This window comes from Eutrema salsugineum, unplaced genomic scaffold (assembly GCF_000478725.1).
Source record: "Eutrema salsugineum unplaced genomic scaffold, Eutsalg1_0 scaffold_2, whole genome shotgun sequence".
In the NCBI taxonomy this organism is placed as follows: Eukaryota; Viridiplantae; Streptophyta; class Magnoliopsida; order Brassicales; family Brassicaceae; genus Eutrema; species Eutrema salsugineum.
Genome location: NW_006256829.1, coordinates 912,689 through 926,125, shown reverse-complemented (window position 1 = coordinate 926,125; position 13,437 = coordinate 912,689). Strand labels below are relative to the sequence as shown.

At 32.3% G+C, this 13,437-nt stretch overlaps 1 protein-coding gene across 1 annotated transcript; it reads right to left on the bottom strand.

The window, feature by feature from the left end:
• Positions 1-6,439: 6,439 nt before the first annotated feature.
• Positions 6,440-9,287, bottom strand: LOC18017915. Its single transcript, XM_006398761.2, has 3 exons — positions 8,289-9,287; positions 7,511-7,685; positions 6,440-7,023 (listed from the first exon to the last, which is right to left on the bottom strand). The coding sequence occupies exons 1-3, from the start codon at positions 9,147-9,149 to the stop codon at positions 6,509-6,511; spliced, it is 1,551 nt and encodes a 516-aa protein (XP_006398824.1). The 5' UTR covers positions 9,150-9,287; the 3' UTR covers positions 6,440-6,508.
• Between the last annotated feature and the right edge of the window lie 4,150 nt (positions 9,288-13,437).

The following is a 13,437-nucleotide window of genomic DNA, read 5'->3' as shown; positions in this document are numbered from 1 at the left end:
AGTTAGTTATGGAGAAAGAAACAAGATTATGAGAAAAACAAAAATAGCAGGAAAAAGAACAAGATTTTATTATATTTTAATGATCAAGACACGTGTCATATTCATAGCCGTATATTACAGGACCCCTAGAAAGTTTACCTTTTATTGACTTGAGATGGGAGACTTCAACAGTTCCTCAGAAGACACGCCTGAAACGATGCCGTTTTCTTCTTCTTTTGCTTTCTTCTTTTTTTTGTTCGAGCTTTCTTTAGTTTATTTGCTATTCTCAGTTTCTTATTTCTTTTATTTAAATAGGACATAAATAAATAATGGATTGCTTCTTTCTTCCATGGCTTGGGGGCAAATAGACAAGTTAGGGTTTGCATTTGTCACCTATCTATTTATTGTTTCATCACCGCCAAATTAATTGACCCCTTAGCTTTTTATTTTTCTTCTCCTTTTGAGTTTCTATCTTTAGTATAAGGAATCTAGTTCTTTGAATTAAAAGTCATTCACCTAGTTAATTTGTTAAGAAAAAAATCGATTTAGATATTTGGAAAATATATTTCACAATTACCTTAGACTATAGTATACAAAACCTAAAAATAAAATAAAATAATACTATTATCAGGGTATTGCTATTAATTCCTTTTTAGCTACCAACAATTCACAATATAATCACATTCTAGTTGTATTGAATTTAATAGTGACACAGAGTCATTCTCCTTCCTCTGAGACAATTCCTTCTTTCTTTCTTTTTTTTCATTGAGGTAATTGATACGAGACACCTCTAGGACACCTAAGTTTTTCAATAAAAAAATGTTTATTATGAAATTATCTATTGTCATTCCATAGTGTTATTTTTATACTAGAGAATAATTTGAACTAGTGTGGACTCAAATAAACTTCTCTCCCATCACAAATTAAAAAGCATATGATGTAACCATATTATAGGAAAAATGAGAAATCTATATAGGAAAATTAAAATTTTACAATTATGAATGCGTATCCTTGAAAAACTTAGGTGTCCTAGAGGTGGCCTATAATTTCCACATCGGCTAGAGACGAAGTAGCATGCTTTTGCGCGAAAGTGAAACTAAAATCTGAACTCTACTAAGATGGGTCGATGTTATGTACACATGCATGCCATAATTTTTCAAATTATATAACATTAATAATTGATAATATGCGGTAGGGCCTTTATTCATTCGTACATCACCATAGTATTCCTACATTGATTATAAATTCGTACTTTACGATAAATAAAATGCATAGCATTCATATGAGGGTACAATTTTTAACTAAAAAATTACTGAACACGAGTTTCAGCAGCTAGTGATGAGATGACACATCCAAACTATGGCTTACTTACGATCAACTTCAATTAACTAAATATACACCGAGTTAATATTTCCTAGATTTACAACATTAGCAACCGGGATTTTATTATATTCTATGATCCTTTTTGATATGAAAGTGTCATGATTCTCGTTAAAGCAACCTTTGGTTTTTATTGAAAAAAGGAAAAGTTGCCTCAACCATGATCTGTTTTATATAATATATTTTTGTTCTATCATTGAAGATCTATCTCTTTAATTTGTTCACAAGATCTATCTTTACATTGTTGTGTATGAATCACTATAATATTCCTCAGCAATCATATCGTTTAAATTTTAAAACTGAAAGACATTCTTCCTCACAAAGTTGTGGACCACGGTATCAAAAATCATGAAGAAATAGGGTTCTTATTTCCAAACAATCAATAGTTTAGTTTACTTAATTAATATTTGACATGCGATAGCTAGATGCCGACAAATTCATAATGATCACTTTGGATTTTTTTTAAAGAATAATAAGTGAAGATGTAATTATTTCTTAGAAAGGAGTCAAGGACAAACAAAAGCAACATATATATATATATATATAGACAATTACAATATAATTTTTCTTTAATGCCTAAAGATATAATATAACGAGGTGTTAACTGGTGTGGAAAGAGAGATGCGCAATCAATTCTTAATATTGCAGAAATACAAAAAAAAAGTTAATTATTAATAAAAGCAGAGTACGTAGAGAGTGATGAAATCATGGACAGTGTATAGTAACTGTAAGAGAAGAAGAGAGAAGAGAGTTCTTAACAAGGGAAACATGCTGAACAGAGGAATCTCAGTCTTGCTCATTCAGTCTTTGTCTTAAGCCCGACAAATAAAATAGAAGAAAACATATTTCTTTATATGTATTTTTTTTTTTGACGTCCTTTAAATTATATGAAAACTTAAAAAACCAATGAAAATAAATAAATTAAAGAGGAAAATTATTAATGAGAGTGTCTGGATCTCAGAGTGGTCAGACCTGATGACTTGCTTTTCACGTAGGTAGACGTTCGATCCATGCAATGTACATACATATACGTATGTTCATATGTACAGGCACAGTGTTTTGTGAAATCCACCATTATTGCTCTCTAACAGTTATTTTATTAATTTTAGATTGGTTGCTAGTACAAGAAGGAACTTTAAGAAGATGAAAAAGAAAACAATTTCATTTTTCTTGTAAATAAGAATTTTTTTTGTAAAACTATAAGAAAAGCTGTAGGGTAAAGCCAAATGGATTTCTTAGAACAAAACACATAGGAGAAAGCTCAATCTCCTAACTCCTAAGATAGAGAAAATGCTGGAACTGATTTGAATAGCCGAACCTAACCCGGAGAAAAATATAAACTGGAAACCATATTTTTAGTCATATTGATTGATCTAACAGAATTTAGTTAACTATAAAAAACTAATTCTATAATTTTTGGTTGTTTTTTCTTAAGGAAAACTAAACCGATGTTAAACCGAACATCGACCCACCAAATCATATGTCTGATTGCGTAAACGGCTAAACGTATCTTTTCCATGCCAACTGGTCCTTCATTTCTCCATGAATGTGATATGTGCCTTTATGAAATTTAAAAATATCATATCATCCAGAATATGAATATGATCGTGAGTAATGCCTTCCTAAATCAAGAGAAAGGCAATAAGACATCGCTCATTTAATTATACGAATGACCCAATAAAAGATGCATATCAGATTACCAGGTGTTGCAGCCTGCAGCAAACGAATTAGCCCAAAATCTCATGTTTCTTCAATGCAGACGTGGCAAATCATGGCACGATTATAACAGATCCTGAGTATTCGTTGTTTTCTCAAGAACGTTTGAGAGAGTTAGCTTAGATGTTTTAAGGTATAAAGTTCTGGAAAACTGCACGATTACTAAATAATAATTTATATGTAGGATACTAGGGTTATATTTGAAATCTACAACTCTTATACTCGTCAAAAATCTCTCTATTACGAACAACTTAAGTATGTCATCTATTTTTTATGAAGCGATGAGGCAATTTTGAAAGAAAAAAAAAAGGGAAAGAAAATTGTATGTATTGGCTTATAGTCGATGTTTGATAAGAGGGGTACATTGATGGATGTCGATAAGAATGTGGGGTCACACACACCAGCTGGATTTTTTTTTTTTTTGGCTTTTTCTTAATTTTAGGTTTTGCCTTTTCCTTTTATAATTCTATTAAGAAAAAAAAAAAAAAACAAGGATGAGAGGAAAAATGGTTTTTATAGTGCGAAGGCCCATGTTGATGGAAGGTTTGAAACGACGGATGCATGCATTTGGGAACCCTGAAAGTATATACTATATACACAATCTGGTATCACAGATTAAGTAATACATACTTTCACACTTAGTAAGTAGATATTTTCCGGAATGTCAATAATAAAGAAAGAGAAGATCTAAAAATGGACGAACGATCAGAAATGCTGATTACATTTTTGGTTAAGGAGTGCTCAATCCCGAATTTGGTTCGGCTTTCGTTTGGATAATACTGTTATTTGGACTTTCTGTACAAATTATCCATTTTGATATGATGATCCATAGTTTCAATTGTGTCATTCGTAGTATTAACAGATTGTGTATTTTCAAATCATATAAGTGATTTTAACGCAACTTTTTCTTTTCTTTTTCAAATAATTATATAATATATGACCCTTTTATAAAAAAAGTTATATAATATTAATATATAAGACAGAAAGGTTAAACAGGGTCTGCCATTAACATCGACCTCAAGAATTAGGTGGAGAAACTCTATATGAAAAGAAAACTGATTTATAAGAAAGGGATTGTGCCGATTTCAAAAGATAAAACGTTAAAATCATAGAAAAGAAGAAAGGCTTCTCTGAAATTTTGAATTTTGATTTAACGGCACGTATGCATATTTGAGAAAAATACCCCTCTCTTTTTCATTGCCCTTTTGAAAAAACAACAAGTTCTTTTAAAGATCCTATCAAGATCTGTCAATAGAATATATTATTTTTCTTTCCTATGAAAGCAATACTCTTTTGAAATAACTACGTACTAGTACTTTGTAACTAATTTTTTCTTACTCCAAAAATTTTATATTTTTTATCGTTTATTGCATCATATTGATCTAATCATATTATAAATGATCATCATTAATGAGTTTTTTTGGGTCTAATTAATGAATTTAATTTTGTAGCATATGCGATCATGCAATAATAATGAATAATGACATTTACGATCTACTTTGTAGTTTTCCTTGCTATGCAAAGATCAACGACATTTGGTTTCAGTTTCACCTACATGGCTATACATCATATCTAAAACAGACAGCTTTCTCGACAATATGCAAAACTTAGACGAATGGTTACATAGAATATTTTAAAATTTCCAGGAACCGAAACTCAAACCTAATATTACAGTTTTTAAATCCTTGATCAGTAAGCTAATGGACTTCTCAACCAAAAAGAATTCATATTGTTACATTTGATGGTTCTTGATAAAAAAAAATGATTTTGATTGATGTCTGAACGTTACCATCTTTTCTTTGCGGTCCTCTACCGCTTTTGATTTTATTTTCTTCTTTGCGGTTCTCTACAGTTTGTCTTCTTCTTCTTTTTTTGTTACAGTTTTTCGTTTAGATAGATGGATACATTGTGATCAAATTGGGTTATACTGTTGTTTTCACGTCATAGCTCATATATGGTAGCGTGATAAAATAAGAAGAATATATAGTTTTATGAGCATTTTGTGATGTAGAATTTAGTCCCTAAAGTCAAACCTCTAGACAAAAAATGCAATAGACTAAATATCTGGTTAGGGAATGATCGATGGACCGTGGTCCGTGATCCCATTTACGGCCCTTAATATTAATAACCCCACTAGTTATACTCATCAGTCATCACTAATTATTCTATTATTATCCAATTTTTTTACAATCACATACCAATCACTGAGAAGTATATAGTAGATTTGTAAAATCAGTGTATATATCAAGGTACCGTTCTTTTCACGGCAAATTTTAGTCACTTGTGAAATTTAGTAAATTTTTTAAAAAACCTTATCATTGCAATACTAATGAAACAATGGCCTAATTCGACTCTTTTAAAAATTATTCCGAAAAAGGTAACATTAAACAATGTGTCAAAGACGAAAGAGGAAAATAATAGTGGAGATGTCTTTTTCTGAAAGATTATGTAGTATATAAACATGAGAACTATAGTTGATTAAAGGCACTTTTTTGACCAATTAATTATATTAAATTATAGATTATATTACGAAAGACATCTTCTCTCTAGACCTGGAAGGCAAAAGAAATCTATGGATATGTAATTACGGAAAAAAATCTATATCTCAGTTCCAGTTCTTATAAACCCACTCTATAACATTTACATTTATATTTGCATGATTTTTTCTTAAGACGAATCTGGAATTTCAATTCTTATCCAAGACTAAAATTTATTCAATCTTAATCCAGATTTTATTACGAGTAATTGAAAAAAAAAAGTTGCTAATCTAGTGAATAGTTCAGTTTGTCGATGACGAAGATCCACCTGCTTGACAAATATGATTTAAATAAGTTAAAGTTTATAATCTGACAACAGTGGACCACACAATTACTTTGGGATCGATAAAATTCTTGTTATGGGAAAATATTATGTAATAATAGTTATATCATTGGGGTATTCAGTATTGGCCCAATCAGTGTGTTATTATTTATTTATTTTTGTTATATTTTTTTATACTGTACACATATCATCTTTGAGACTTTCGGAAACAAGGAAGGAAAACAATATAAAACGTATTCTTGGGCCTTATGGGCCTTTTGGGCCGTACATAGCAGACCAAATGTATTTTATTTGGCCCATAAGTATATTTTTACTCACGACGAATGACGACGATTATGGGATTTGCTGCTTTGCATCTGTTTGAATCAATTTTACATTTCGATCGGAATTTTCTCTAATTTAGTAAATTTGTCAACTACAACTACTGATTTAGAACCCATCAGGGTCAAAACCCGACCCGAGAGATATGATAACTTCACCGATCGTATGAATTTCTCATTTCTCATAAGGAAATTACAAAAAATCTTAATACTCTCTCATCAAGCAAAACTTTTACATACACCCACTTAGTTGTCATTACTTGTGACGGAAGCTACCCTGAATATCAAACCGATCACCGATCTCCGCCAATGTATTCTGATAATTCTTCAACCAAATCCTCAAAAATCTCAAACTCGATATCCAAAACCGCCTCTGCGACTTCTGCAGCGTTCTTTGATCTCCATGATCCCAAACTCTCTGTTCTGAAATCATGTTCGACCATCATATCGATTGTGTTCGACTCCACATCTCTCCAAGATCTCAATTTCTCGCATACCCTTTTGCCTACTTGAGCTTCACCGTCTTGCAAAACGTTGTCGTTTGGCAATGGCAATTCCTCTGCCACAAGGTCTGAGATCAATGCTTCTATGCCTTCGGGAACTTCTGTCATATCTTCAAAGTACGTTTTAAGAACTCTCTGTGTTATAATCTCACAATGATAAAGATTCTTCATCTCTTCTTCTTCTTCTTCTTCTTCCCTCTCCTCCTTGATCTCTTGGTCTGACATTCTTTTCTCGAGTTCCATGGGATCCAAACCCGCCAGTTGCTCGAATCTACAGAGCTTCTGTAGAAGCAGATGCTTTGCTTCTGTAAATCGAGATCCAAGCATCATCAGTCTAAATGATCGAACTTGTGAGAAATCAAAGGCGAATAAACAATGTTTTATTTCATACAAAGTCCCAAATTAAACCTACAAAAATAGTATGAGAAAAGGAAATCTACCTATTTAACAAACCGGAAATATACACAAAATGCTAACTTTCCGAAATCTCTAAAAGAACTTGTCACAACCAAAACTGTCAGTGAGACACTTTACCAAACACTATGCGTGAACTAACATGCACATGTCACTATAACAACACTATTCGTGACACTATAAATGTTCACTGAGACATTTTAACAAACACTGTTCTGTTTCGAAAACATATCTTCAGTACAACGGATCCAACAGTTTTTAAACCATGTAATATAGAACAATAAATGAGTAGGGTAAAGTATATGATCCGAAAATATCCGAATTAAATGAAAGAAAGATGAATATTTAAGACAAAAGAGTGGTTCGAAAAAAGCGTACTTTGTACAGATCTGAAGCTGGAAGTGATGTTATTGTCATCCATGTGAATGTCTTCGTCATCGTCCTGAAATGGAGGGTCCAAAACTGAAACTGGGCTGCTCTGTTCCTTATCTTCTTCTTCTTCTTCCATTTCTAGTTTCTTTAGCTTCTCTACTTCATAATTCTCTTTCTTCATCTGTTATATACAGAATTAAGTAGTTAGATCAAAAGAAAAGTAATTACTTAATATTAGATTCTAACTTGACTGATTATTTTAGATTCGTGGAAACGCACAGACAGTGACAAAATTTTGGACTCTATTGCTAAATAATTTTTGTAGAAAAAAACCAAAAAAACAAAAATATGAGAGAGAGATTTGCATGTCAGAGACAAAGATCGTCTTTGTTTTCAACAACACATAAGGCTGAGTTAATTTTCGAAAAGACGAATAATGCTTTTGTCTTCAACTGTTCTTACTCTTCGAAAAGAGCCAACTGATGAGTTTTCGGGGTATTTTTGTCATTTACTGTAATCATTCTTACTTTGCCACTAATTCAAACGAGTCAAACTAGTCATTAATTAACTTCTAGACTACTATTTTTGGAAAATATCTCACACATTTCAAATGTAATAGACTAATAACACCAACGACAAAAAAAAGGGGACTAATAACACCAATGCGTTTCATGATTAGTAAATTATTATGTACATCAATTATGTATTTTTTTTTTCATTTTCGATTCCTACCCAACGAATATGATCAATAATGTAATCATTATTAATTGAGAAAGAGACAAACCTCTTGACAATCGTGGCGTGGAGAAGCCGCGGGCGACGAGAAATTCGGCGTTCTGAAACCGCGAGGGGAAGGCGTAGTTTGGAGAACAAAATGAAACGGACTTTCACCAAAACGTTTATCCTCCGAAAAATCTGGACCGTTCATCAACCCACACGCAAACTCATCTAAACCGTCCGATCGGCTGCTGGAGCTAATGGACGTTTCGAAATCGCAGTCCCAAGATCCCTCTCCGTTGGTAACACTCTCTGACCAAACGCCACTACTACTAGACCTCCTTGAGAACTGCGTCTCCGACGCGATTTTCTGCGTTTGGGAGGAGTTTCCTTCTTCTTTGCGTTTTGATTTTCTTGTGACTATTTTACGAACAACAGGAGATTCCCATCTCAACATATCTTTCACCGAAGAAACCTCTTTGCCGCCGCTGATTTCGCGTTTCTTCCGATGCGTCAGCTTCTTTAACACTGAACCGAATATCCCAAACGCGTTTCCTGCGTTCCGCGTCCTCGTTTTCGACCCCTCCGACGACGACTGTTTCTGTATCCTAACCGCAGCTTCTAGTAGAATCGAAGCGGTCCTGGCAGGTATATTTAGGAAAATCGCGTTTTGTCTCCGATTCGGAGACTTGAGTTCGAAGAGTGGAGATCTCTTAGGGTCAGGGGATTCACGTAGGGAGAAGAAACAAGCGTTGCGGCAGAACCGCGAAGGAAGCCCGGCGTTTTGAGAGATGGGTCTGCGTTTCTTGACCTGTAAATGCGTTACCGGAGGATTGATTTGGCAACGCCGATCGGAGATGTAGCTCTGAAGCTGAAACGGCTCCTGATCTTCCTCTAGAAGATCCTTTAGTTGTCTCTGAGACGCCATTTTATCAAATTCCAACAACAACAAAAACAGAGTAGAACAAAGAGCAATACTTTTCGTGAGTTTCTATTCAAAGGTTTCAATTTGGAATTAAAGAGAGCTTTTTTCGAACTCTTCTAGAGAGAGAGAGGTAGATAGATGGTGATGGTGATTCAAAAATTGTGGATGGTTTAGAAGATCGAGGTAAGGGCTAAGTAAATAGTTGTAGGTAGGAAGAAACAAAATAAAATTATAAAATTATTATTTTAGTCTAGTTTTTTGCTTGTTAATGGGTGATTTAAGAGCACACCAACAAAAATATAATATTTTAAATTAACCTCAACGTTATAGCCATTTTCCAACGGGGAACAAAAAATATTTATTTAATCGAATTGGTCCCCTTTATATTTAATTGCTCTCCGTTGTTTTATTATTTTCATGCACGCAATTTATTTCCCCTCTAGTTATTCTCTCCTCTTTAGATTTTGATGAGTAACAAATTTCTGTTTATATTTCATCTCCGTATGTTTTATAGAAATAGTAAGAAAAAGAACTAACGGTCAATAACAGCATCGAATAGTTGTTTTCGGTTTTCACATTTCCGTGAAACTATGTTCTTTTTCCTCCAAAGGCAAAAGCGTTGACGATCTCAAAGAGGGAAAGATTAGACCAAAAAAGAAGGAAAGAGATAAAAAAAAAAAAAAAAAAAAAAAAGAAGAAGAAGAAGAGGAATAATTAGGGTTAACTAAAAGAAATCATGAGAAAAATGAATACAAAACGACAAAAGGGAGAAACACGCATGCCCAATTTATTGTAGGAACTGGATATTGACTCCATCCACTTTTTTGACGACCCTTTTCTCACCAGTCACCACCTCCATACTATTATCTCTTTTTTTTCCTTTGATCTCTTTGTTTATTCATTAGTGAAATTATGTATTTTGAAACTTCACATAAAAATTATTGTAATTAGACTAACTGTTGTTTTAAAGTTGCAAGACCCTCTTCCACTTATATCTGGATCTCAACTTATTGAGAATGATAACTGAAAATAGTTTGATCTTTTAGAAAAAAAGGTTCATTACCACATGAAACAATTTTCTGCAAGGGAAATTCAAATTTTTACAATTCGAAATGGAACAGAAAAAAGCGTTTACAATGCTCCTCGTGCGTAGAGATTCAGTAAAAAGGACACGGTACGACATTTTATTGCTGTCATCTGATTGGTTACCATACACAAACTCATCAACTTTAATTTAAAACAAAAAACTTTTTGTAACTTTTGGTTTTTGAAAAGAAGTAATTATGATTGTGTTTCTGAGAATGGTAATTTTAATAAAGTTGATTACAGATATTTCCTTATATAGTTCCCAGATATGTATTTAGGTCAGAGCAACGCGTGCCTTGTTTTCTTTCCTTCAATCACTTTCTGCTTCTAGTGGTGGGGTGGGGCTCTTATAAAATCGAATTTATTTGAAAGATTTTTTCAGAGTGAAAGTTTTATAGGTTAAATAGTATGATGTATTTTCACAAAAATATGTCTTCTTTGTGAGTATATGTTTTTGATTGATCAGAACCTTTGAATGACGCAATAGTAAAATCATTACGTAATTCTAATTTCTAAATATGTTGTTTTCCTATCAAACAGCTTTGCAAAATCATTTTTTGTTCATTTATCATACCGTTCCGTTAATTGAGAAGCAACACAAACTGTGATTTAAATTTCCTTACTGACTTTATAATTAATTTTTTTATAGAATAAAATGATTTTTATGATAATTTCTTTAACGTATAGCAATATTCGTATTTATTGTATGATGTGGCTGAAGGGAAGTTTTACGTACATATACATGATAAGCCATATATATTGACAGAAAATAACTAAGTTCATTGTGTTCTATCAGTAATTTTAATACTGCATAAATTAGTCTCCGAAAATTTAAATGGCATTTGTATGATTTCTAATTCAGTAAAAATTTTTTTGCCATATATAGTAACAGGATATGGATGAATATTTGTTGTTGTCGAAAAACAGAATAATGATTTTAATTAAAAAATTGAAAATTGATTCCAACATGTCACAAAGTTGTAGTAATAAATAGTTACCCACCAACAGATTGCCAGACTGGTGATAATCTCAAACTCAAAATATTTAGCTAAAGCTGCATCACGATGTCTACAGTCTACCGACGTCTGATTCATTGACCACCGATTTTGCAGCTTGTATGCTTATATTAATGTTAAAATTGTTTTGAAGATCGGATTAATATGATAGGAGAAACTGCATGGATCAATGTTTTTTGTTGGCATATCTAACATCAAAACATTAGGTTAATTATTATATGTTAAAAATTATTTTAAAGGAATAAGATTTTACTGTATGGAGCCATTGGGTGTGCGTGAAATGGTCCAGCTTTTCATAATGGTCTCTCAGATTCGCATTAATAAATTTAAATTTATGGTAATAAACACGTTTTAACTACCCAAGAAAATCTGAGATAAGCGAATTCCCATATCATAGAAAAACAAAAGTATTTTTTACAAGTTGGTAGAATCCTAGGCAGGAAATAAACTTTGTCATAAATATTACTCCAAAAAAAGCCGATCAATTCATTGTATGGTAGTCGACGATTTGTATGTGGCTCGAGGATAGAGTTGAAGTATTCCCATCACATCGTTCTGGCTTAAATTGCAACACAATTAATTTCAAATAAAGACAATTATTTCAAATAACTTTTATTGACAAGTAATTATTTTTGAGATATTTTCCAAAATTAATAATTCTGAGTTAAGTGACTTGTAACAAAATCTATTAGTTTTATTTTCTTACAGTTACAGCAGCAAACCAAGCGATGCCGGAATAAATTCATTTAATTATATACCATTTCCATATGTTTGGTGCGTTCTTTTTGTATTATACTATAATGAACGAAATCATTTCTGTAAAAAAATGAAACAAAAATAGCCCATAAAAACACAGCAAAGAAATGTGCAGACTCACCGTGGCTTAGATAATTCATCACACTTACGATACAATGATTAAAAAGAAGTTGTGGATAATGATATGAAAACTAATTATCTTTTTTCCTCAAAAGAGATTCTGAGTCTTACACAGTCACTGCCACCCCAAAAGTTTGTTTCGTAATTCTTTTTCTTAAGTAATTAATTAAATTTTAACATATGACTACGTTCCATGTAAGACTATTAACATATGATAACGTTCCATATAAGACTATTAACTACCGGAGTATTAAGTGAAAAAATGATATAAACACTCTCTAACCATTTGTAACTGTGGATGGGAATGAAAAGTTCAAATTATCGTTTCCATGATAACTGTTACGAATGTGCATGGAATAAAAACCTTACACTTAGTGTTTTGGTGTCACCACATGAGTTTTGCTTTCTTTGTAAATGGAGTCAGATTTTGATAATTTGTCTACTGTGAGCTGCAAGAAAAGTATTATGAAGATTTAACCAATCGCAATCTCATGTAAATCTAGCTATAAAATGAAATGTAAAATACATGGCAGTGGATTGGGAGAGTTAAAGAACAATTTACGTCACTTTCTTTCTATTAACGTATCAAGATAAGAATGTTTACGACCTCACTGACTATCTCTTTATTGGCGTGATGATCAACTTTTAGATTGGGTCACGATCACAACCTTTTTCTAGGTTATATGATAATCAAACTTGAAATGATTAGTGATTGTGGGGAAATATATATCAATATACATATATATATATATCACTTATAACATAGGTTGGTATGTTAAACTACAAATACATAAGATAGACAGGCACATTCCTACCTTGTTTAACAAAAAGAAATCCTACTTATTATTTTGTGTTTAGCTGGCATCGACAACGACATTTGTATGATTGAGACACTTTACTAGAAAGCAACTCATTAATTATGAGACCAGTGTTTGAAGACAGTTTATAATTTACACATAACTCGTGGAAAGTTATGGCCACAAGAAACTAGGATGAGTTTAAAACTTCCTAATTAAAGGTTAAACAAAGTCAAAAGCAATTTTCGACCAAAAAAGAAAGGAAAAGTAAAAAGCATTCGATAATATGTAACTCGATTAATTATACAGATTAAGTAACTCAAACACAAATTGCTTACATATAATTACTGTAAAAATTACACATCCCTGTGCCCAAGTGACTAAAATCCAGATATAGATTTAGAAATATGGGAGATGATCGGAGTGGTAGGGAACTATGGGTTTTAATCACACGACCCTATTAATTAAGGATTGGTAGTCAAGTCAGATAGTAAAATCCCGACAACATCTCAAACG

Bases quoted from the DNA above. Each gene is read 5' to 3' on its own strand.
- LOC18017915 (XM_006398761.2), bottom strand. From the start codon at position 9,149: ATGGCGTCTCAGAGACAACTAAAGGATCTTCTAGAGGAAGATCAGGAG. The intron at 7,686-8,288 runs GTTTGTCTCTTT...TGTATATAACAG, and splicing joins CACGCCACGATTGTCAAGAG to ATGAAGAAAGAGAATTATGA. The intron at 7,024-7,510 runs GTACGCTTTTTT...CTCGATTTACAG, and splicing joins CAGCTTCAGATCTGTACAAA to AAGCAAAGCATCTGCTTCTA.